The sequence below is a fragment of the Schistocerca americana genome, chromosome 6 (assembly GCF_021461395.2).
Source record: "Schistocerca americana isolate TAMUIC-IGC-003095 chromosome 6, iqSchAmer2.1, whole genome shotgun sequence".
In the NCBI taxonomy this organism is placed as follows: Eukaryota; Metazoa; Arthropoda; class Insecta; order Orthoptera; family Acrididae; genus Schistocerca; species Schistocerca americana.
The window spans coordinates 178,712,582-178,737,678 of record NC_060124.1 but is presented as its reverse complement, the minus strand read 5'-3'; the positions used below and the strand labels follow the sequence as shown (position 1 = coordinate 178,737,678).

At 44.5% G+C, this 25,097-nt stretch overlaps 1 protein-coding gene across 1 annotated transcript in view; it reads right to left on the bottom strand.

Annotated features, from left to right (window-relative positions):
- The window catches only part of LOC124620034 (lipase 3-like), a 410,637-nt gene that overhangs the window by 39,987 nt on the left and 345,553 nt on the right, over positions 1-25,097 (bottom strand). Inside the window, exon 7 of the mRNA XM_047146699.1 lies at positions 14,747-14,902. Coding sequence (XP_047002655.1) covers positions 14,747-14,902 — 156 coding nt within the window. The remainder of the gene's footprint in view (positions 1-14,746; positions 14,903-25,097) is intronic.

Here is a 25,097-nt window from a genome sequence, read left to right as displayed (position 1 = left end):
ATCCTCTCGGACGCCAGGCGCTTCGATCCGTAGAGATCGCGCACGACATTTAGTAGGCCCTCGTGAGAGTATCGATTCCTTATTAACACCACAGTCGTAGGATCCTGGCCAATATAGAGAAGATATAAACCGCAGTATCTAATTTGCTAGTGCTAGTAGAGATTTCTGCTTCTTCCACGGGACGTAACACAGTCTTATCAGAAAACAATCTTCATTCAAGTGCTGTTTTGACTGTAATCTTTCCTTGTACACAGAATATAAACGTCATTACTTCTACCAAATTTTTGCGATTCTGCTGAAATTTTCTTATCCAAGCTTTTAGTACACTTCACCTCAGTCTGACGTTTGTTGTATGCCGCCTCACGGTGTTTCGGTTTTAGTGGCCAGTATTCCTATTTAAGTTTTTTCTTCCACTTAACACACCTCCGTTTGGGCATCATAGCTGCATCCAGCACATGAAGGCGATATAACATCTACATCTACAGCTACATTGCTACAGTGCAATTCATACTTAGGTGCCTTTCTGTTCGCCAATCCTCCAGAAAATATGGAGAATATAAACTTTACATTCCACCAAGTTCATTTCCGTAATCTGTCCGTCTTTTAATCCTGACCTCGTGAATTTTTAAATTGGTATTTTTCGTCAAGATTCGATAATCAATAATTAATTTAAACCCTCTTGTATGGTTATCCCATGTAAATTTACGTATATTCTTCTGAGCAAAGGATGTATTTTCCACTCGTAATTCATACTGTTGTAAGGTGGCGTTCTTTTACAACTTACAAACTGCGTTTACGTCCAATACGACATAAGTAAGCCCCTTCAATGATAGAAAAGATAGTTTTGTGCTCGTTCATTAAAAACATGTATGTGACTGACATCGTCTAGTACCCTTAATTTATTGTATAATGTCTGCATGTTGGGTGACTGGGGAACAAGCAGAGATGTGAAACTTGTGGTAGAACGGAAGGACACAGGAAGCTCACACATTCCTTCGGACAATAGGACGGGACAGTAGCTTCCGGCGCTAATCCCGGGACCCGTCCATTAGCTGCACCAACTGCAAAACGGAAACATGTGTCCGGCAAGTAGGCGTGAGAAAACGGCCTGGTGAGCCAAAAACACATGGCACCAGGTATTCGCGTACTTTCCTACGGAAATAGAAACAACTTCCAGAAACTTCGATCTGGATTATAAACTGTGATTGGTCGGCGTTCAGAAACGAGCGCCTTCCGGAAAGATGATTCGCCAACTTTAAGGGGGAGAAAAGACTTTGAGGAGTGAAAAGTTGAGAGAGGTAAAAAGAGAGTGGTTGCGGGGTCGTGGAGCAGAAGAGTCGTCTTGGAGGTCCACGGAAGTCGACTGACGTCTTCGGCTGTAATTTTGGTGAAGTACAATTTTGCTATTATCTCGCTGAGGCGAGAAGTTCTGTGGTAATAGCTTCTGATCATTACGGTGATCTTCCTTGTGCATCGGCGTGTAGGAAAGTGAATTTACATTGGTGAATTACGTATTCCACTCCTTTCTGCGCTGTTTCACATTGCTCATTAAGATAGTAATTCCTTCTTGCTGTTTAGCACAACGGGGGCTGTCAGTTACTCCGCGCCTAATCACAGATCGCGAGCACATTATAGGGCAGAGCCAGACAATTTAAGGACCAGTATTAATACAGGGAGACTCTGAGATTTGTAATCATTATTTTGTTTCCTTAAATTGTTTTTTTGATGAATAGATGTGTTAAAATCAAGCCATTTATCCTTTAGTAGATAGTACACTCATGCTCATAAATTAAGGATAATGCTGATAACGGTGAAACAACGCTCTGGTGGGCAGTTTGCGGGTTTAAATCACCTCGGGGTATGACCATGCGGTTCATTTGACCTGCGGTCGTCACGCAGTGGCGCTGGCAGCAGTCCACATACGCACAGGTGTGTCCGTACATGTCAGAGTACGCTGCAGCAAGTAAGTTTCCAGACGTTTTCAGACGTGCTAACGGTGACTGTGTGTTCAAAATGGCTCAAAGAACACATATAGATGACGTTATGAGGGGTAGAATACTAGGGCGACTGGAGGCTGGTTAAACACAGCAGGTTGTAGCACGGGGCCTATGTGTGCCACAAAGTGTGATCTCAAGATTGTGGCAACGATTCCGGCAGACAGGAAACGTGTCCAGGCGCTACAGTACGGGACGTCCACAGTGTACAACACCACAAGAAGACCGATATCTCACCATCAGTGCCCGCAGACGGCCATGGAGTACTGCAGGTAGCCGTGCTCGGGACCTTACCGCAGCCACTGGAACAGTTGTCTCCAGACATACGGTCCACAGACCACTGAACAGACATGGATTATTCGCCCGGAGACTTGCAAGGTGCATTCCACTGAGCCCTGGTCACAGGTGAGCCCGTAAAGCCTTGTGTCAGGAACACAGTACATCGTCATTGGAACAGTGGTCCCAGGTTATGTTCACGGACGAGTCCAGGTATAGTCTGAACAGTGATTCTCGCCGGGTTTTCATCTGGCGTGAACCAGGAACCAGATAGCAACCTCTTAATGTCCTTGAAAGGGACCTGTAGGGAAGTCGTGGTTTGATGGTGTGGGGTGGGATTATGATTGGTGCATGTACACCCCTGCAGGTCTTTGACAGAGGAACTGTAACAGGTCAGGTGTAACAGGACGTCATTTTGCACCAGTATGTCCGCCTTTTCAGGGGTGCAGTGGGTCTCACCTTCTTCCTGATGAATGATAACGCACGGCCCCACCGAGCTGCCATCGTGGAGGAGTACCTTGACACAGAAGATAGCAGGCGAATGGAGTGGCCTGCCTATTCTCGAGACCTAAACCATCGAGCATGTCTGGGATGCTCTCGGTCGACGTATCGCTGCACGTCTTGAAACCCCTACGACACTTCAAGAGCTCCGACAGGCACTGGTGCAAGATTGGAGGCTATACCCCAGCAGCTGCTCGACCACCTGATCCAGAGTATGCCAACCCGTTGTGCGGCCTGTGTACGTGTGCATGGTGATCGTATACCATATTGATGTCAGGGTACACGAGCAGGAATCAGTGGCGTTTTGTAGCACATGTGTTTCGGGACGGTTTTCTCAACATCATCAATACCGTGGACTTACAGATCTGTGTCGTGTGTGTTCTTTAAGGGCCTGTGCTAGTAGCGCCAGTTTTGTGTAGTGCCACGTTGTGTGGCACCACATTCTGCCTGGAACCGCAAGACCGCTACGGTCGCAGGTTCGAATCCTGCCTCGGGCATGGATGTTTGTGATGTCCTTAGGTCAGTTAGGTTTAACTAGTTCTAAGTTCTAGGGGACTAATGACCTCAGCAGTTGAGTCCCATAGTGCTCAGAGCCATTTGAACCACATTCTGCAATTATCCTTAATTTATGAGCATGAGTGTATTTTCCTGTATCAATTAATCTTGTGTCTTGTGTACATTTTATAACTTATTCGTTAAAAGGGGGGACTGGATTTTGTCTGCTTATCCTGAGATTCTATCGTACCCACCGGATAAGATTAGGAAACGGGTACGTTATCACATGATAATTTACATAATTATTGAGAATAACGTACTCCTACTGGGGAACGTATATGTGTCAGACGATTTCAGTAGCGTTAAAATATCCATTCCGCAAATGACTACTTGTTCGTGCTCATGGCAAGTCTCCGCCATCAACAGCCAGTAGAAGAAGTGGAGGTACGTTATACTGTTCCAATACATGCACCAACCTTTCCCCACTCTTATTCCTAACATACTCCCCATACATTCCAATACCATTCTACTCCTCTCTTTCCCTATTCTGCTATTAAAATCTCCTGTCAATGTCAGTTGATGACCACTTACAAAGGCTTCTATAGTCTCTATCAGCATATGTTCAAACTCTTCTTTTTTTACTTCCAATGACGTCTTCAATAGGGACATACACTCCCACTATCACTACATTCTTGGCTCTACCTCTCAGATTGAGCTTTATCAACCTTTCAGTAACTGCTTCCCAAGAGGTTATGTACTTTGACCGCCATTTGTTTAGAATGATGGATACTCCTGCTCTCGCCCTACTGCTTTTGTCCACTCCTCTAAAATAACGCGCGCGAACTCAAGCAGATATTCACAACCAGTACCTTTCTTTTTTGTTTCGGAAAGTACAGCTTCAGCATTGTTATGGTGCCTCATATGTATTAGAACTTCTTGTTGTTTATTACGCATGTCATATACATTTCAAATATCGAAATGCAAAGTCCACTGGGTACGAAACACGATGACCTTTGGACAGTAGCCGATGTGTTAAGGCCGTTGGCTGTGTCCGGTCTTAGGTATTTCTCAGACGTTACCTCAGAATGAGTCTGCATGAAGACGTGCCATCGTGGCCAACTTCGACACAGATGGTACACGACTGACATCCTTTGGCTAGCACGTCCTGAAGATTTCTCGTCCACTGACGACACCTGGTCGTGGGCTGTTGACGGACTGGCATGCCAACACTCGCCAGCAGCTGAGACTGATGGACTCTGGCATACTGCTGAAAAAGCATGCGATGACGTACCCGTGTCTGTCACCCAGCCCAGTTCGATTTGATGGCCAGCTGGTTCACAGTTGTAGTTATTATCGGAGGTGGAAACCCCGTGTTCGCAACCATTATGCCCCCAAATCGACCACAAATTTCAAACATATACTTATCTCCATTGCTCCATGTCCTCGGTAGTACGGGGACATTATTGTAAGGATTTGGCAAATTTTAATTTATTGTTTAACTCTGAGCCTGGGTGCCCTTCCTGATGCCACAGTCGTCAATGTAACCCAGAGTTATCCTCACAAGGGAAGTGTTTCTCATCGCACAGCTCGCCAGACGTGGTGTCCTTCGTGGGTGCTGCACGTCCTGAAACGACCTGCCTGTACCCCACGGAACGTAGCCTGGCTCCTCACAGTGACATGCGACCTTAGCGCTTTCCATGGGCGGTTCCCCGCTGCTTTTGACGTGTAAATCACACTATTTCTTTACGAAAATGGACGTTTCTAATACAGCTGCGTTAGCGACTGTCGAAGAAGAGATCTTAGACACATATTAGTAGAAGCTATTGGGTAATTTAGTGGAATCTCCATCCCATTTTCAACTTTAAATGGAACGTAGTGAAAGTATAGTCTTTAATGTCAATTTGTGCATGCATAATATTTTACACTATCGATACTGCGTTGACTACCATCACTCGAAGTAACATACTTCATCAGATATACATTTAAAGATCGAGATTCGTTTCGCAATTTCATTTGAAGTGATGTGATTTTTTCGAAACTGCTCACCACCACTAAAAGGGATATTAGTGGCAAACTCCAAACATGAAGCACTCCATAAAACCCAGATGTAGGTATATATATTTTGCAGAAGATTTTATAGTAGCAAAAACTTCCAGTACCCAACTTGTGTGTGCTGTCTGACATAGACTGGCAGAAACGTCAATATTTCCGGCCACTGGGCAAACATTGCAGTCGTTGGACTGTGCAACAAGGATTGCATGAAATACATTATTTACAATAAACACCATCGACTTCTGATGATAATCGTTCTATTTATTTAATAAGGAAGACCCAGAAACCTTTAGAAAAGATAAGATGAAAAAAAAAACTTGAAAGAAGGAAAGAGAGGCACGTAGCAGTCAGTTTCAATCCCATTAGCTTTTCTTATTCTTGAAAATCTAAATTTCGGCTACAGATAGCCATATTCAGTGCATTTTCGTTATATTTCTAAGGATTCGTGGCAGTACATGTCACCATATGTTCTTACAGCTGTATATTGAAAGGTGGCTACACGGAGCCACTGCGCCAGAGATTGCGCCAAAGAGTACTATTAAGCCGCCTCCACAGTGCTTGTTGAGAGCTCGTAGAAGTCAGTGCGTGGGCAGAGCTCGTAGAAGACAGTTCGTGTTGAGATGTGCGAGTGGGCAAGGCTTGTCGAGATGCTGTAGTTAGGAGTGCTTGTTCCATGTTTTATCCAGTTATTTGATGGGAGAGATAGCAGATGTTATTCTAATGAAGATATTGTAATGATCAGGGTGCATTTTGTCAATATATATGAAGGTAAAATTTTGCGTGTTTTTTCATTATTTCCAGGTTTTAAATAATGCGTTATTACAGGTTCAGTCAACAAAGCATCTGGCTTGTGCTCTTGTATTAGAGTGTAATTCTGGTTTTCTTGCGTAATTATAGTTTTTCTAATTTTCTTTTATCACGTCAGTATAATTGGTATTTAAAATTCTTGTCTTGTTGAAGAAGAACCGTGCCAGATGTGCGTTGAGTCATACTACCACATACAGAACAGCTACACTTGTGCTTGTTGGCTTCGTGGATTTTATAGTTGCTGGGGACTTAATTAATTAACTGTGTTTATGAAAATTTTCATTTCATTCTTTGTTGTTGTTCTTTGCAGTCAGATAGCGTAATAATACTAGTCAGGGCCTACCGATTACGAGACACAGCGTAATCGGACATACAGCTACGAAAAATTTAAAAAGTATTTTCAATCATATTTAATTAAGCCCCCATGCAATATGCAGAAGGACAGCCATTCCATCGATTGTCGTTTCGTTTTGGGCTCAAAATGGTGAACTCAGGTTTCATCACCTGTCACAATCCGGGACAAGAAGGCCTTCCACCCAGCTCAGAACGTTGCAACAAATCAAGACAAATATTTTTTCTGTGCGATTTGTGATCGACCGTTAGACACCGTAGGACCCATCTTGCACATGCTTTTGAATATCCAAGAGTGCGGATAATTGCATCCGCACTTCCTCTGCTGATTGACGGATGCAGCACCAACTGCCGGGTCGTAATGTGTCTGTCCTCGAGAATGAAAACACCAACTCGCTGCAACATGTCAGGTGTGACAGCCGTGGATGGCCTCCCCGACCGCTGCAAATCGTCGAGCTCCGCCAAACCGCCTTCTGGTGACCTCACCCTGCGTGCCCAGCAGCTAACTGTACTTCTGAAGATAGCAGATGCTCCATAGACTTTGCACAAGCGCTTGTGAATATGCCCCACAGTTTCTTCCTCTGCAGTGAGAAATTCAATGATGACACATTGCTTGTGGCGTAAATCACATACAGACGCCATTTTGAGACTGTCCTGTAGCTACGCTATCTGTCGGAAGTGTTGGAAACCTGGCGCACTCACTCAGAAGACATCAAATAATACATACGTTATGTTTCGCATTCGTAGTATTGTTTTGAGTGAGAAAAAAAATGCAGTGCACTACTTTCTAGGCAACCCTCGTACTAAGTTCTGATTTTGACTTAAAATCGTTGTCGCACCTCATTGGCCACGATCGTCTCCACGGGACAAACATCTGACGCGCCACATTGATTATTTCACGTTCCACAATGTAGAGAAACGTCAGATTCCCCGCTGTGACGTCACCAGCTGCTCGTCCATGGGCGTTTCCACGTCCCGTGAGAGGACAGCTTAACGTAGGGAAGTCGTGAGCGCTGTCTGTGTATGATTCGTCTAAGCATTGTCTTGTGTGTTGTTCATGCACAGATTCTCTGAGGCTCACCTTGCGGAACAGCGCAACAGTTGCTTAAACGATCCCACTATCATCAATCCTCTGCACGCAGTCGATCCGATCCTGGTTTGTATTCTTGTCTCACAAGTTAGCGCGCTACATGTTATACTATACGACGAGATGCTGTGTTACATACCCTGCGCGGAGAGGCCGTGCGTATTGGGGCTGTCAGTTAATTCATTTATCCTTTTCTAAGCAGTTTTTGGACTACTGCAGTTGCTGTCTGTAGCTTGGAGACGATAATTTCATGAGATATTTAGTATTTGTTACAGGGACTGCACGGCAAAGGTTCGAGTCCTCCCTCGGGCATGTGTTTGTTTATTGTTCTCAGCAAACGTTAGTTTAAGTAATGTGTAAGTCTAGGACTCGATGACCTCAGCAGTTTGGTCCCTTAGGAACTCACACAAATTTGAACATTTTTTGTATTACATACACACAATAAGTAAAATTTAGGTATTTTCTACCCATCACGCTGTTGCAAATTTAATGGCCAGCAGCGTATGTGTACCGTTTTGTGACAAACTTCAAATATCTGACTTCTCATTTTAGCTGCGTATCGCTGCCTAGTACTGTGTGCAGAGGGGTGTGGGCAGAACTGCGCATCACTTGACCCCCTTAGGAGTCGATATTCCTTCTTTCTTTTTTACCAAATTTCATCGAAATCGGTTCAGCGCTTTACGGGTGGACATATAACAGCCACGGTTACTTTCGGATTTATAATATTAGTGTGGATTTTGGCATCCAGTAGGCTTGGAAAGCCAGTACATTAGTTAAGCAGTCAGATGGATATCCTAGGGCTGTAGCTGTGCGTTTTGTGCTGATAAATTATTTCGAGGGGATTTTTATGTTAGGCTCACCCGAGTCGAACTATATCAGAACAATTACGATGGTGGATAGCTTCGTAGCGTTTTTCCACAAGTTTAAAAGTCTGTGTCATGTATATCTGTCGTGTTTATTAGACAGCAATAATATTTTCTCCTTTACTATTTACGTCTGGCCACACAGGGGTATCTATAAAAAAAAAACAAAAAACAAAAAAAAAAACAAAAAAAAAAAGTTCAAATGTGTGTGAAATCTTATGGGACTTAACAGCTAAGGTCATCAGTCCCTAAGCCTACACACTACTTAATTTAAATTATCCTAAGGACAAACAAACACACCCACGCTCGCGGGAGGACTCGAACCTCCGCCGGGACCAGCCGCACAGTCCATGACTGCATATCTATCCCATTGCGTGACTGTAGAAATAACGCGCTTGTGAGGCGAAGAATTCGCCGAGCCACGTTCGAAGCGCGTTTTGATCCCGAAAGGAAGTTCCTTGAACGTTCTTTGATAGAGCGCGGAAAAGGGAAAATCTGAGGGCACAATATCAGGTGAACAGGGTGGGTGGGGAGTGACTTCCAAATCCAGCTCCTATATAGTGTTTCTTAACAAGCTAACAGAATGCGGGCGCTCGTTATCGTGAAGTAGCATCACATTACGTCTTCCTGGTGGCTGTTCTGCGGATGCGTCTGCAAGACGTCTCAGTTGTTGACAGTAGATGTCAGCATTGTGGTTACACCTCGGGGAAGCAGTTCGTAGTACACCACACCGCCGCTTTTCCATCACATGCATAATACACTCCTGGAAATGGAAAAAAGAACACATTGACACCGGTGTGTCAGACCCACCATACTTGCTCCGGACACTGCGAGAGGGCTGTACAAGCAATGATCACACGCACGGCACAGCGGACACACCAGGAACCGCGGTGTTGGCCGTCGAATGGCGCTAGCTGCGCAGCATTTGTGCACCGCCGCCGTCAGTGTCAACCAGTTTGCCGTGGCATACGGAGCTCCATCGCAGTCTTTAAAACTGGTAGCATGCCGCGACAGCGTGGACGTGAACCGTATGTGCAGTTGACGGACTTTGAGCGAGCGCGTATAGTGGGCATGCGGGAGGCCGGGTGGACGTACCACCGAATTGCTCAACACGTGGGGCGTGAGGTCTCCACAGTACATCGATGTTGTCGCCAGTGGTCGGCGGAAGGTGCACGTGCCCGTCGACCTGGGACCGGACCGCAGCGACGCACGGATGCACGCCAAGACCGTAGGATCCTACGCAGTGCCGTAGGGGACCGCACCGCCACTTCCCAGCAAATTAGGGACACTGTTGCTCCTGGGGTATCGGCGAGGACCATTCGCAACCGTCTCCATGAAGCTGGGCTACGGTCCCGCACACCGTTAGGCCGTCTTCCGCTCACGCCCCAACATCGTGCAGCCCGCCTCCAGTGGTGTCGCGACAGGCGTGAATGGAGGGACGAATGGAGACGTGTCGTCTTCAGCGATGAGAGTCGCTTCTGCCTTGGTGCCAATGATGGTCGTATGCGTGTTTGGCGCCGTGCAGGTGAGCGCCACAATCAGGACTGCATACGACCGAGGCACACAGGGCCAACACCCGGCATCATGGTGTGGGGAGCGATCTCCTACACTGGCCGTACACCACTGGTGATCGTCGAGGGGACACTGAATAGTGCACGGTACATCCAGCGATACGCAGCTAAAATGAGAAGTCAGATATTTGAAGTTTGTCACAAAACGGTACACATACGCTGCTGGCCAGCAAGATCTCCGGATCTGTCCCCGATTGAGCATGTTTGGGACTGGATGAAGCGTCGTCTCACGCGGTCTGCACGTCCAGCACGAACGCTGCTCCAACTGAGGCGCCAGGTGGAAATGGCATGGCAAGCCGTTCCACAGGACTACATCCAGCATCTCTACGATCGTCTCCATGGGAGAATAGCAGCCTGCATTGCTGCGAAAGGTGGATATACACTGTACTAGTGCCGACATTGTGCATGCACTGTTGCCTGTGTCTATGTGCCTGTGGTTCTGTCAGTGTGATCATGTGATGTATCTGACCCCAGGAATGTGTCAATAAAGTTTCCCCTTCCTGGGACAATGAATTCACGGTGTTCTTATTTCAATTTCCAGGAGTGTATTATCTTTCGTGGATGCGCGCGGGCCTTTGTGCGGTGAGCTGTTACTTTGTTTGGGCTCAAAAAAAAAATGGTTCAAATGGCTCTGAGCACTATGGGACTTAACATCTGTGGTCATCAGTCCCCTAGAACTTAGAACTACTTTAACCTAACTAACCTAAGGACATCACACACATCCATGCCCGAGGCAGGATTCGAACCTGCGAACGTAGCAGTCGCGCGGTTCCGGACTGCGCGGCTAGAACCGCTAGACCACCGCGGCCGGCTGTTGGGGCTCAATCATTCCTCTATCACCCAGTAAAATTACAGGATAGGGATGGTTGGTGTTGTTCGATGAGTAAGCAGAGATGAACGTATCGCCACCCGCTGATTTATGTGATATTGGCTTATACCACAGGTTCCCCGCCCCCTCCCCCACCTTATCATTAACTATAGCTCGTAACTACAATGTAGAATGAAAGACTTCTTTTAACACTTCTATTTTTAAAATGATTGAGGGTGAATGATGTTTAGTTTGTGTGTGTGTGCGTGTGTGTGTGTGTGTGTGTGTGTGTTAGAATGGAAATCATGGTGCATCACAAGAGCTACCTACAAATTCTTCTCAGATAAGAAAGCTATCTAATCACAGTGAGGGCAGACAGTTCTTACAAAAGATACTTATTCTCCCGCATTACTCCTCTCCTTTGTGGCACTTACTTGACCTGCACACTCCAGTCCCATTTAAAATAACCGAATTGAAATGTGTGCACTAGACTTACCGTTCGTAAACCACTTGATTGCCACGCGCCTTACTTCTGAACTGGGAGAAATTGGACGATTTCAGGCTGTTAATGTTTAGTGCCTGATCACAGCCATTAATAGTAATAATAATAATAATAATAATAATAATAATAGTAGCAATGTGTAAAACACTAGAGTAGCCCTTCTCTAGTTACTGAAGGGTCGTGCTGTCAATTAATTCATTTATCTGTTTCAAAGCAGTTTTTGGACTACTGCAGATGCTATCTATATCTTGGAGAAGATAATTTCATGAGTTTGGTTCAAATGGCTCTGAGCACTACGGGACTTAACATCTGTGGTCATCAGTCCCCTAGAACTTAGAACTACTTAAACCTAACTAACCTAAGGACATCACACACATCCATGCCCGAGGCAGGATTCGAACCTGCGACCGTAGCAGTCGCGCGGTTCCGGGCTGAGCGCCTAGAACCGCTAGACAACCGCGGTCGGCAATTTCATGAGATATTTAGTATTTGTAACATATAAGTGTTAGCTTTACAATCAACGATGTACGGAAGAAAGCAAAACATATGTGTGCAGTGGTTGGACTATGTGAGGAACCTGTAACCTCCATCACATTAATGCTATTAATTGAGAAAAAAAAGTTATTATTGATAACTTATATTACCTGTATTAGAATCTTACAAAACTGTGATAACAGTAACGATTTTTTGAAAATAATTCAGTTTCATGACTGAAACAGAACCGTATTGTTTCGTTTTCACTCCTCAGAAAATTTAATTTTACCCCACAGGTTGGAAACCACTGGCTTAGAGCATGCCATACTCATACACACAATTTCTGAAATTCGCCGTTGCATGCAAATGTCGCACGGTGGTGAAATGAACACAGCTCATCACATTTGTCAGTTCCCGAGTACATTAACGTGGATCATTTTGGGTCAATACGTTTAAAAGATTTTCATCAAACCCCGAAGGTCTTGCTGAGCGTGGAAAGTCATTAATCTCAAAAAGATCCATCTTGAAACGAAAAAAATCCATTTTCTTGCCGTGCTCTGTCCAAGGGTATTATTTCTATACACGGTGCAAATGTTCCTGGTTCTCTCCTCTGTTCTTACCTCTTCAGTGAACTCAAACAGAAAAATATGTCGGAAATGTTCCGATTTCTCCATTTGGCTTCACTTACTATATTCAAATGACAAAATGTCAATACGTAAACTCAGACAGCAACAGCGAACTACAGATAAAAAATGGCAATCGGTAAATAGACCTATAGCAACCACAATACCAAAATGCAAAACAAAAATTCTACGAACTTACGCACCAACATAATACAATCGTGAAAGTTGGGCTCAAGTTACTGACCTTAATTTCCAACCTGTCAGGAAAGGGAATCTCTAGACAGAGGCCAAAAATACTAAAAATTTTGTATGGAATTGCGACCAAGTTTACAGAAAGAAATACGTTATTTAAATTCGCAGCAGCATAAGATTCTAATTTTGATGTGTAACGCGGCAGGTAAATATCGTTTCACCAATCTGTATGAGCTCAGTTTATTTCATCAATGAAAGCGGGCAGCATGAACATTTTGTTCTAGGTTGATGGTTCTCATTCAAGAAAGCGATTTCCGGTACAGTCCGTGTTTGCTATCCAGTTGCGACAGAAAAACTTGCCTGAAGTCACGAGTAGCAAACATCTGTGACGCTCCCAGGGACAAGTCGGGTTGATCACCTTAGGTAATTCTAAAGTGGTACTTTCCCGGTATACATCATTATTTCCAGCCGAAGGAGCGCCTAAACTCTGAAGTGCCCACCTCAGTTGTTGTAAGTATATATTTCTATGGGCATTAACAAGAACACCGCCTTTTCATTTCGCTTGCAACATGAGGAACTTCTTATCGCCTCCAGCATATCGCCCATCCTACTAAGACACTGTGTGTGCTGTGTCCAACAATAAAAAAGACTGTTCAGGCTCGATACTAAGCTGATAACTGTAATATTCGTATTTGTAGTACATTTTAGCTCCTTCCCCTCTGTTTCAAGATTCAAAACACTTTCACGTTCCTCATATTGGCAACAAGCACCCTGTCGCCCCTCTAAAAGTGTTTTTGATACGTGTTCAGCTAAGAAAGGTGAACATAGAAATCTTTTAATCATTTGCTTTCTGGCTTTCTGGCTTTCACCGAAACTGTGCACAGTTTCGGTTTCGCAGAAACGCTGTTACCAAGAGGTGTTTCGCAGAAACGCTGTTACCAAGAGGTGTTTCTTATATGTCAGAGCGCGTTTTCCGAGCATCTCGCATTTAATTTATTCGTTTGTGCATCTAGAAAGCGGAGTTTTTTGTGTTATTTCTCTCTTTAATTTTGAAAATGCGAGTTGGCCAGATGAGAAGCGCAAATTTTTTCATTTCTTACAACCTTCCTAATGACTTCAAAGTCCCTCATAGTTAGCTTCAGTTTCTCGTATTAGTTTTCTGTTTCTAGGAGTAACATTCCAGTAAGATTTCATGTTGGTTTTTAAAACTGAACGGAAGTTTGCTAATTGTGAAATATACTTCCATTTGTGAAACCTATTTCCTACAACTTCTTCCGTGGTTAGGTGACCCTTATTTAACAGACATAACTAGGTGCTGATGTTTTCGAGGTGATGCTGTTTCCGCGTCCATAGTGGCCAAATAATGAGTGTGTGAGTGTAATTATATATAATAAACAAATGAGTTAAATCAAGTGACGACTGGCTAGCGCTCGCACGTTTTATAACGGAGTTATAAATCAGTTAGTATTAAAAATTAGTTTCAGATGTCTGCAGCAGCTGAAAGTCATTCGAATCCGATTTCAATGAATTTGAAGCCATTTAGACTATTTTTGGACCGTGACTGTCTCAAGAAATATGTAAAGGTATTTTTAAATTACCGCTACCAGTCACAAACTTTGTCAATTATTAGATTACTTATTTACTAGCGACATGTTTCGAGGGTTAAACCTCATCTTCAGGCTAGATGGCATTACAAAAACAACTTTACATTAAGGTCATACTTATTCTACTGAACTGTTTGTGATCGTGTTTCCAAGTTACTGCTACATTAGTGACAATTTGTGAACAGTAACCAAGAGAGCCACGGAAATGGATACACCACAACACATCACAAGGAGACTGCCACGCCAGAAGAACAAAGATGACCACAGCATTTACGAAAATATTATGTAATATCAGTATGACCTTAATGTAAAGTTGTTTTTGTAGTGCCATTTAGCCTGAAGATGAGGTTTAACCCTCGAAACATGTCGCTAAATAAATAAGTAATCTAATAGTTGACAAATTTGTGACTGGGAGAGGTAATTTAAAAAACTTTACAGATTTCAGTGGGTAAGCTCGTGAGGAGAGAACAGTGGTAATGAGTGAAGAGAAAACGTGCAGCAGTAGGGGGAGGAGAGAGACGTATTGAGAGGGAGAGTGAGACAGACCATGTTGAGGTTGGCGGTGTATCCGGCGACGGTGTCGAGGAAGCGGGCGCACAGTGCTCGCCCCACGATCGGCGACCGGCACAGCGCAGACATCCGCGACCGCACCGCCCCCGCGTCCGGAGGGAACGCCCACACGCCGCCCATACGTGACGCCGTCTGGAAAGCAAGCGGGCCGTCCGTCATCTCCGAAACACTCTGTGTACCCACAGGGCTCTGACAATATTAAACAGTACCTCTGATGTTTGATAATGATAGAAAGTAAAGAAATGAATTAAAATTTGTGCCACAGTCGGGACTTGAATCCAGGTCTCTTGCTTACTAGGCAGATATGCTAAATATTACATCACCACAGCGTATGGCTACCACGCTGTGCTGACTACCGTAATCCAATGGCCTGTGCTGAAGATGTGATTTGAAGTTTCTGTTAGGGAGGGCATTCGACTACGGTGGTCCATGCAGCTGTGTTAGTCACACACTGCGGTGGCGTTATGGTTAGCACATCTGCTTAGTAGGCACGAAACCCAGGGTCAAAGTCCAGTTAAGGTACAAACTTTAATTTGTTTCTTCAGCTTCTATCATTATCGAAGATAAAGTTGAGACTCATCTCTCTCAAGGAAAATATAATTCTATCAGATCAATAGACCACCTCTTCAGTTGTTAAGAACTCTTTTAATTTCCACTGTCGGTTACGTTCATCGAATATCTTGAGGTTATATGTATGTAAAATATTGTAGGCATTCTTTGGTATAAATTGAAATGGGTCTGCCGGCCGCTGTGGACGAGCGGTTCTAGGAGCTTCAGTCTGGAACCGCGCGACTGCCACGGTCACAGGTTCGAATCCTGCCTCGGGCATGGATGTGTGTGATGTCTTTAGGTTAGTTAGGTTTAAGTAGTTTTCTAGGGGACTTATGACTTCAGATGTTAAGTTCCATACTGCTCAGAGCCATCTGAACCATTTTTTGAAACGGGTCTGACATTTTCCCCCTGTTTCATTAACTCCTCTTTCCGGGTGTTTATCAGTAACAGGAATGAGCTGATATTCTTCGTCCATTCCGTAAACGAGTGTGGGAAACTGGGGAGTGGCCACAAGACTGGTCGACTTCTCTCTTCATCCCCTTGCACAATAAATGATCAATCGTGGACTGCACCAACAACCGAACTATTATTTTGGATACAGATTCCTCCTTTTATACAAAAGACTGCTTCTTCTTGTTACTCAAACTTGTTTCGGCACCTCTGTACCACCATCAGTGGGCGCCGAAACACGTTCGGGTAACAAGAAAAAACAGTGTTTTGTATAAAAGATGGGACGTATATCCAATAATTTTAACTGCAAACACAGTAAACGTACAAGAGCTCTAAGTCCAAAACATGAATATATCGAACTATCGCTCAAATATCCCACGCAAACGAAATATTGTCTGTAGCGGTACATTCAGCCTCAGATATTTACAGAACGGATAGATTTTGCTGAAAGAAAGGAAACTCGTGAATAGATGCTACGAGGGGCGTTTGAAAAGTCCGTGCAAAAATAAAAACTACTTACGTGTTTGGGGTGAACCTTTCTTATTTTTCGACGTAGCCTCCTTTTAAACACTTCGTCCAACGCTGTTCTAATTAGTTGATCCCTTCCGAATTATAGAAATTGTCCAAGTCTGCAAAATAGCTATTAATTTCTGCAATCACCTCCTCGTTTGAATATAATCTTTCTCCCGCCAGCCATTTCTTCAAACTGGGGAACAAATAGTAGTCCGAGGGAGCGAAGTCTGGAGAATAGGGGGGATGTGAACGAGCTGGAATTCCATTTCCAATAATTTTGCGACCGCAACTGCTGAGGTGATGATTTTCTTGCAACTCGGTCTTCAAACGGTCCAATAACGATGAATAATATGCACCTGTAATAGCTGTACCCTTTTCCTGATAGTCGATGACGATTATCCCTTGCGAATCCCAAAAGACAGTCGCCGTAACCTTTCCGGCCGAAGGAATGGTCTTCGCCATTTTTGGTACAGATTCTCCCTTTTAAACCATTGTTTAGATTGTTGTTTGGTCTCAGGAGTATGTTAATGTATCCATGTTTCATCCACAGTGACGAAACGACGCTTAAAGTCCTGCGGATTCTTCCTGAACAGCTGCAAACCATCCTTGCAACACTACACACGATTCCGTTTTTGGTCAAGCGTGAACACGTGCGGAACCCATCTTGCGGATAGCTTTCTTATGTCCAAATGTTTACGCAAAAGACTATGTACCCGTTCATTCGAGATGCCCGCAGCACTAGCAATCTCACGCACCTTAACTATTCTGTCATCCAACACCATATCATGGATTTTAACAATGATTTCTGGAGTCGTAACATCCACAGGCCGTCCAGAACGTTCAGCATCACTTATGCCCATATGGCCACACCGAAAATTTTGAAACCACTTATAAATTTTTCTAAGCGAGGGTGCAGAGTCACCTTAATGTTTATCAAGCTTCTCTTTGGTCTCCTGAGGTGTTTTGCCTTTCATAAAGTAGTGTTTAATCACCACACGAAATTCTTTTTCGTCCATTTTTTTGACGTTCACTCGACTTCCTTGATTCACATGAATGCCAAACACTAAGAAATAGACCAATATGGATGAAACTTGGCGTGCATTCTTTCCAAAGATGCTACTAACTAAACATGACCTCGATACCCGCCGGTGGTGCCAGCTCTCTGACTTTGCACGGACTTTTCAAACGCCCCTCGTGCGACAAATACTGGTAACTGAGAATTCACGAGTGTTGCAAGTTCCCGCTTTAATCTGCTTCCTTGGATGTAGGGATGGGACAGGATTTGGTGAAAACTGAGACAGAGATAGGGGAAATAAAATACTGCAAAAGCGAAAGACATTTGGGAACAATAATAAATAATTCCGTTACATGTGACATAGGTATTTGTTGAGCAATGGCAACGGGGAACAGAACTACTAAAGCTTTTCATGGTGTAATAATGAATAATAATAATCGGCAGTGCCGTAAAAAAAGTGTTCTGTATGCAGCTGAGATGTGGCCTCAGACAAGGAAAGGGAGAAAATTAGAACGGTGGAAATGGACTATATGAGAAGACGTCTGCTCTTCATGAGGCAAGATAGAATACGAAATGAGGAGGTATAGAGGCCAATGGAGATAATGTAATAATAAAAACTTTGGGCAACAGGGTACACATACAGAGAATACCTCACCATTGGTGTCCAATGAAAATTTTGAACTGGGAGTCGTCTCAGAAGAAGAAGGAGAGGAAAGCTCGTCCTAAGGTGGAAAAAAACATACAGAAAGCAATGAAGCAGATTAGCCTGGAGTTGAATAGTTTTCACTTTGCCACGTCTCTTTCTTTGTACTGCAGCCCATCTTTTATTTTCAGGAAAAATTTGTTTTTAGCTCAGTAAAAATAGGACACTGACCGTGCGTCAAGTCGCTGGCCACGTTCAACACGCAGTCAATTTCCTGTCTTTGACGACGCAGTCCGATGCTGCTGTCTCAAGTGAGCTTAGTCACAAAATCTTAATAATGACGAACGTGCAGATCGGTAACATGTCTAATGTACAGGTTTTCTCGTATAAGGGAGGTCTAATCGACACACAGGTTTGGTGCTGCGTAAAGGTTACTAAACCAGAACCATCTGTTCTCCTGGCCGCTCAGGTTCATTCTGGTCTCTCGAGGCTGAGTTATAAAGCAGATTCGTTGCTACGGAAGGTCATATTTTGTATGGTCCCGGTGCTCATAGTAATTGCATCACGCTTAGCGGAATCAGTGTCAGTTCTAATGCGAAAGCAACTATTAACTTGTAATCAGTTCACATATGTGAGAGCTATTAAATGACGTGTTTCGACAATTATTGACTTTGGGTTGCTAAGATAGTCACACTCTTTGCTTTAACAGGCCTTAATCTAATATGGCGAACAGTCAGGATTATTAAGAAAGGCACAATTTGAACAGGTTTTACTCCGAGCTTCATGATGGAATGCTAACAAGTACAAATGTCTCTAAAGCATAGTGGGGGACAGCCTAGACGAAGAGAGATAGCTACACATCGTGTCTGTCCACAAGCATGTGGTAAGCAACACTTCGTGCTGGCGGACGTATTATGTAGTTGGCTCACTTCAGCTTGGTTCTTCAACACTGTGCTGCAGATGCTTTTGTACTCGTTATTATTCTGTCATGGAGCTCGACCATAAAGAAACTGTTGCCATTTGTATCAAGGTTCTAGACGTCCGTCGCCTGAAAATGATCAATGAATGTATCCAGTAGCAGAAAGTAAAGCATTCCTCAGCAGCAGCTGAGGCGACGTTTACCATGTACAGTAAAGTATTAACAGCGATGGAACGCAATGCGGAACATAAAATTAGCTCTGAAATCTCTGGTAAAAGCCAGACCGAAGTAAAATGGACGAGAAAAGTGATAAACAAAGCAAAGAAATACTATTAAACTTTCTCGTCATCGGCACTTACAACTACATCCACACCCATTCACACACGAAAGCGCTTAATACTATTTTATGCGCTGTGCAAAACCGAAAAAGAGCAGCATTTTCAATTATGGTGCTACAAAGGACGTTGAAAATTAATTGAGCTGACAGAAAGTGAGGAAGTCCTTCAGGGAATCGGCGAGGAACGGAGCATGTGGAAAACCCCGACTAGAAGAAAGGAGAGAGTAATACGATGCATGTTAATACTGCAAGGAATAAATCTTAGGGTACTAGAGGAAGCCATAAAGACCAAAACTATAGGGACGGACAGATATTGGAGTACATGGAACAAATAATTGAGGAGGTACGGCGTGACTGCTACTGCGGTATGAGATAAAGAGGTTGGCACAGGAGAGGAAGTATTGTCTGTTCACAACAAACCAGTCATAAGAAATAGTTCAAATGGCTCTGAGCACTATGGGACTTAACTTCTGTGGTCATCAGTCCCCTAGAACTTAGAACTACTTAAACCTAACTAACCTAACGACAGCACACACATCCATGCCCGAGGCAGGATTCGAACCTGCGACCGTAGCAGTCCCGCGGTTCCGGACTGCGCGCCTAGAACCACTAGACCACCGCGGCCGGCCCAGTCATAAGATTAATGAAAAATATTTAACTGCATAAATTGTTAAATCAGAGACTTCAATAATTAGTAATACACTCCTGGAAGTTGAAATAAGAACACCGTGAATTCATTGTCCCAGGAAGGGGAAACTTTATTGACACATTCCTGGGGTCAGATACATCACATGATCACACTGACAGAACCACAGGCACACAGACACGGGCAACAGAGCATGCACAATGTCGGCACTAGTACAGTGTATATCCACCTTTCGCAGCAATGCAGGCTGCTATTCTCCCATGGAGACGATCGTAGAAATGCTGGATGTAGTCCTGTGGAACGGCTTGCCATGCCATTTCCACCTGGCGCCTCAGTTGGACCAGCGTTCGTGCTGGACGTGCAGACCGCGTGAGACGACGCTTCATCCAGTCCCAAACATGCTCAATGGGGGACAGATCCGGAGATCTTGCTGGCCAGGGTAGTTGACTTACACCTTCTAGAGCACGTTGGTGGCACGGGATACATGCGGACGTGCATTGTCCTGTTGGAACAGCAAGTTCCCTTGCTGGTCTAGGAATGGTAGAACGATGGGTTCGATGACGGTTTGGATGTACCGTGCACTATTCAGTGTCCCCTCGACGATCACCAGTGGTGTACGGCCAGTGTAGGAGATCGCTCCCCACACCATGATGCTGGGTGTTGGCCCTGTGTGCCTCGGTCGTATGCAGTCCTGATTGTGGCGCTCACCTGCACGGCGCCAAACACGCATACGACCATCATTGGCACCAAGGCAGAAGCGACTCTCATCGCTGAAGACGATACGTCTCCATTCGTCCCTCCATTCACGCCTGTCGCGACACCACTGGAGGCGGGCTGCACGATGTTGGGGCGTGAGCGGAAGACGGCCTAACGGTGTGCGGGACCGTAGCCCAGCTTCATGGAGACGGTTGCGAATGTTCCTCGCCGATACCCCAGGAGCAACAGTGTCCTTAATTTGCTGGGAAGTGGCGGTGCGGTCCCCTACGGCGCTGCGTAGGATCCTACGGTCTTGGCGTGCATCCGTGCGTCGCTGCGGTCCGGTCCCAGGTCGACGGGCACGTGCACCTTCCGCCGACCACTGGCGACAACATCGATGTAATGTGGAGACCTCACGCCCCACGTGTTGAGCAATTCGGCGGTACGTCCACCCGGCCTCCCGCATGCCCACTATACGCCCTCGCTCAAAGTCCGTCAACTGCACATACGGTTCACGTCCACGCTGTCGCGGCATGCTACCAGTGTTAAAGACTGCGATGGAGCTCCGTATGCTACGGCAAACTAGCTGACACTGACGGCGGCGGTGCACAAATGCTGCGCAGCTAGCGCCATTCGACGGCCAACACCGCGGTTCCTGGTGTGTCCGCTGTGCCGTGCGTGTGATCATTGCTTGTACAGCCCTCTCGAAGTGTCCGGAGCAAGTATGGTGGGTCTGACACACCGGTGTCAATGTGTTCTTTTTTCCATTTCCAGGAGTGTATATTGTTACCACTGACGTACAAAAAACAAATTTTTTTGTTGAAATCTCATACAGTGTCAGCAACGTTTGGAACGAAATGTGTCTGCAGTGTCTCCTATTTCGGTGTCTGATATTTCTTTGTCAACAAAGATCAGTTCGTTGATTGTGCAGCAATAAGATTTTGTCAGAAGGGAGGATATGAATATAATGCCGTACCATGAGTGCATCAGTTTTGGTGAGAGCGCTGATGGTGTGTCAGAGTTTTGATTGGTACAGAACGAGGAAAGGCCACAGTGGTTGTCAAAATGCTGATGGTGCAGCTGCTGGTGATAACAGGTGCCAGGCAGTGCCGTACCGAGTGTAGGGGGAGTGGCGGCGCGAGATAGGCCCCCGCCACAAGTGCAGGCGCAGAGGGGGCGCAAAAGACAGACCGAAAAACAAAAATCAAAACAAAAATGGCGGTAGGGCACTGCTGACCTCGAGACCCCACCCCATCTAGGGTGGGTGGCCGCTTGGTGCAAGTACTATTTGACGCAATTTCGGTGATTTTCGCCTCCTTATGACGAAGTTGGGATGAAATAATAACGACAATCAAACTGTCCCCAAGCAAAGAAAATCTCCGACCTAGACAGCAATCGAACACGGGATCCCTCGATACATAGGAAGCGTCTCTGATCACTAGAACACGGTTTAGGAATTAAACTGGAGTTTACGTGAATTTTCCTGCCCTTCCCTTACATATCTTCTGGTAAATGCAAGCTGTTGTGACAGTTTTATTTCTGCACTGGTATTTCGTACCAGAATCACCACAAAGAAAAGACCTCTGCCTGGCAGAGCTGGCAGAGGTCGCATGCTGACGTGTTTTACGTCTTAACAGTGCCTCACACAGTTGCCGCCTACACATCTCGCTCATATTCAACAATGGAGAAGTTGCAACTACTTGGCCACGGTGTTGGAAAACCACGAAGGTCGGCTAGCGGGTGCTAGGGCAAATGTTGTATTTGACCGAAGGTTTCCGATATTTGTCGATTTCTGCCGAATGAGGACTGGAGCGAGACGCAGCGGTATAGGAAGCAAGCAAATTAGGTGCATGGGATATGAAATTTACTTGTTCCTCCAGCCAGAACTTTTGCTGCTCCCAAGTTCCGTCTGGTGGATATGCTGCATAAATAGAAAAGAATTCTAAAACCAGCCTTCTGTACCTTGATAAATAATATTATGGAAGTTGTTAGTCGTTGTACCTATAGACAGTTCATCTAAGTGCAATCCTGATGCAAAAAACTTAAGCTCTGCCATTCGTCATCGGCTGCAGTCGTAAGATCACTGGAAGAAGGTCTTTCTTATGTATTTGGTATTTTTTTTAAATAGTTTGGGCCACCTCTGGAACACGGTGCTTTTAGTGTTCTTGGTTCTCTTTTTAGTACCCTGAGGTTTTCTGTTATCACAACATTTCTTTATTTCCCGCAAAACTATACATGCTGTTCCTCATATCATTTCCTGTACCATTGTGCTCTTGTAAGGGATGTTACGAACGGTGTGGTTTCAATAGCTGATTGGTAGTCAGCACTGTTAGTTATTAAATCTTACTTTGCATGAAGTTCTACTAAGTCATTCTCTGTTTGCCTGATCCACAGGTAGCCAGTGACTTTACCCTTGTTGGCCACTGCCACTTTGAAGATCTTACAAGACAGCCTATGGAGGTCCACGGTGTAGGTGGCAGCAGAAATCTGGTCATCTTCTGACGGCTCGGGAAAGTTTCCTTGGTGTGGGTAGAGTTGACGATTGGATGTGTACCATCGCCTGCCATCTGGTACGACCCTTGGTCCCATTGTCTTTTCGCAAGAAATTCTTTTCTTCTAATTCGAAGGTTTTATTGAGTCGTCTTGTTTAGGGACAGGCACTTTGCTACCTACATGACACGGTCTGACTACTGCGATATACTGTCATAGTTTGATACTCGTCGATAGATGTTACGAGGCATACGTTTGTGGAAGGGTAGTATGCCACATCTAGTTTGCTTTTCATTCGTTTCAGTAGTTTACAGTTATTCTAGAGCGAATGAAATTGATACATATGAATAAATCGGAAGTCTTAAGTTACTCTGCTACTGTGCTAAGCATATAACGCATCTAGTTCGCTGGCCAGAGTGGCCGAGCGGTTCTAGGCGCTACAGTCTGGAGCCGCGCGACCTCTACGGCCGCAGGTTCGAATCCTGCCTCGGGCATGGATGTGTGTGATGTCCTTAGGTTAGTTAGGTTTAAGTAGTTCTAAGTTCTAGGGGACTGATGACCTCGGAAGTTAAGTCCTATAGTGCTCAGAGACATTTGAACCATTTTGAACCATCTAGTTATTGAATCAGATTTCACTGTACAGTCGGTTACGCTGAGCATCATTTTTATTAAACTTACTTACAAAATTATAATTTTGGTGAATCTTCGTAGATAAAATTACAGCACAGATTCAGAAAATATTGTTCTTGTGAAACAAAACCAGGTCTTCATTCAGGCGAGACAATGAGTGCTATCGACAGGGGATCTCAAATTGATTCCACATTTTTAGATTACCAAGAGCTTTTGACCCCTTCCTCATAAGTGGCTTCCGAAGAAACAGCGTTCTTCTGGAGTATCGTCCCAGCTCTGGCGAGTGAGAAACGTCCCAGTTTGCAGTAAATCGCGGAGAGTATAACAAACGTGATATCTGACGTTCCCCTAAGAAATGTTGTTGGTGCTCAACTGTTCCTAATCTATATAAACGATTTGCGAGGCGATCTGAGCAACCCTCTTGAATTGTTTGCAGATGATGTTCTCATTTACGTCTAGTAAAATCATCATAAGATCACACATAATTGCTAAAAGATTTGGATAAGATATCTGTATGGTATGAAAAGTGGCAGCTGGCTCTAAATAAAGAAAACTGTGAGGTCATCCTTATCAGTACTTGGCTGCGTTTTATTGGTAGAACACTTAGAAGATATAACAGATCTACTAAAGAGACTGACTACATTACACTTTTCCGTCCTCTTTAGAAGTATTGCGGCACTGTATGGGATCCTTATCAGATAGGACTGACGGAGGACACCGAGAAAATTCGAAGAAGGGCAGCTCGTTTTGTATTAGCGCGGAACAGGGGAGAGAGTGCCATGGTCATGATAAGCGAGATGGGCCGCTTTTCGTTGCAGCGAGACATTTTCCTGAAATTTCGATCACCATTTTTCTTCTGCAAGCAAATATATTTTTTTGACGTCCAGCTACATAAGGAGTAATTCTTTCTTTCTCCGTTTGGGCTAACTAAGCACCACGTGCTAATTTCAATGCTTCCTCCTTTGTTCTTCTTTCTTCTTCGTCCAGTATTCTTTCATCTTCCCACTGGGTATCCTTTTTCTATCCTCAGACCATTTTGACTCTGTCTTCTTCTCTCTCCTGCCTTTGGATACTTCCGTTTCAACACTTGCTTCATAAAAATCTCTCTTTCCGTTGCATCTTTATCATTTATGTTGTTTCTTCCCAAATCTCTCTTAACTTCTTGAATCCTGGCTATTGTTGACTTATCGTCCGAAAGATATTAATAAATCTGTTTGGTTAACCTGTTGCTGTTCATTCTGTATAAATGTCCAAAAAATGAGAGTCGCATCTTTCGTAGCATTTCCGCTGTGTTTTCTACATTACGATATAGTTAGTTCTTTATTACTTCTCAGTTTTCAAATCTCTGTATTTAAGAAAGTATTTTTCGAATGATTCTTCTTTCTAGGACTTCTAGGAGTTCGTGTGATTTGTAATTCAGTATGTGGCGTGGCGCC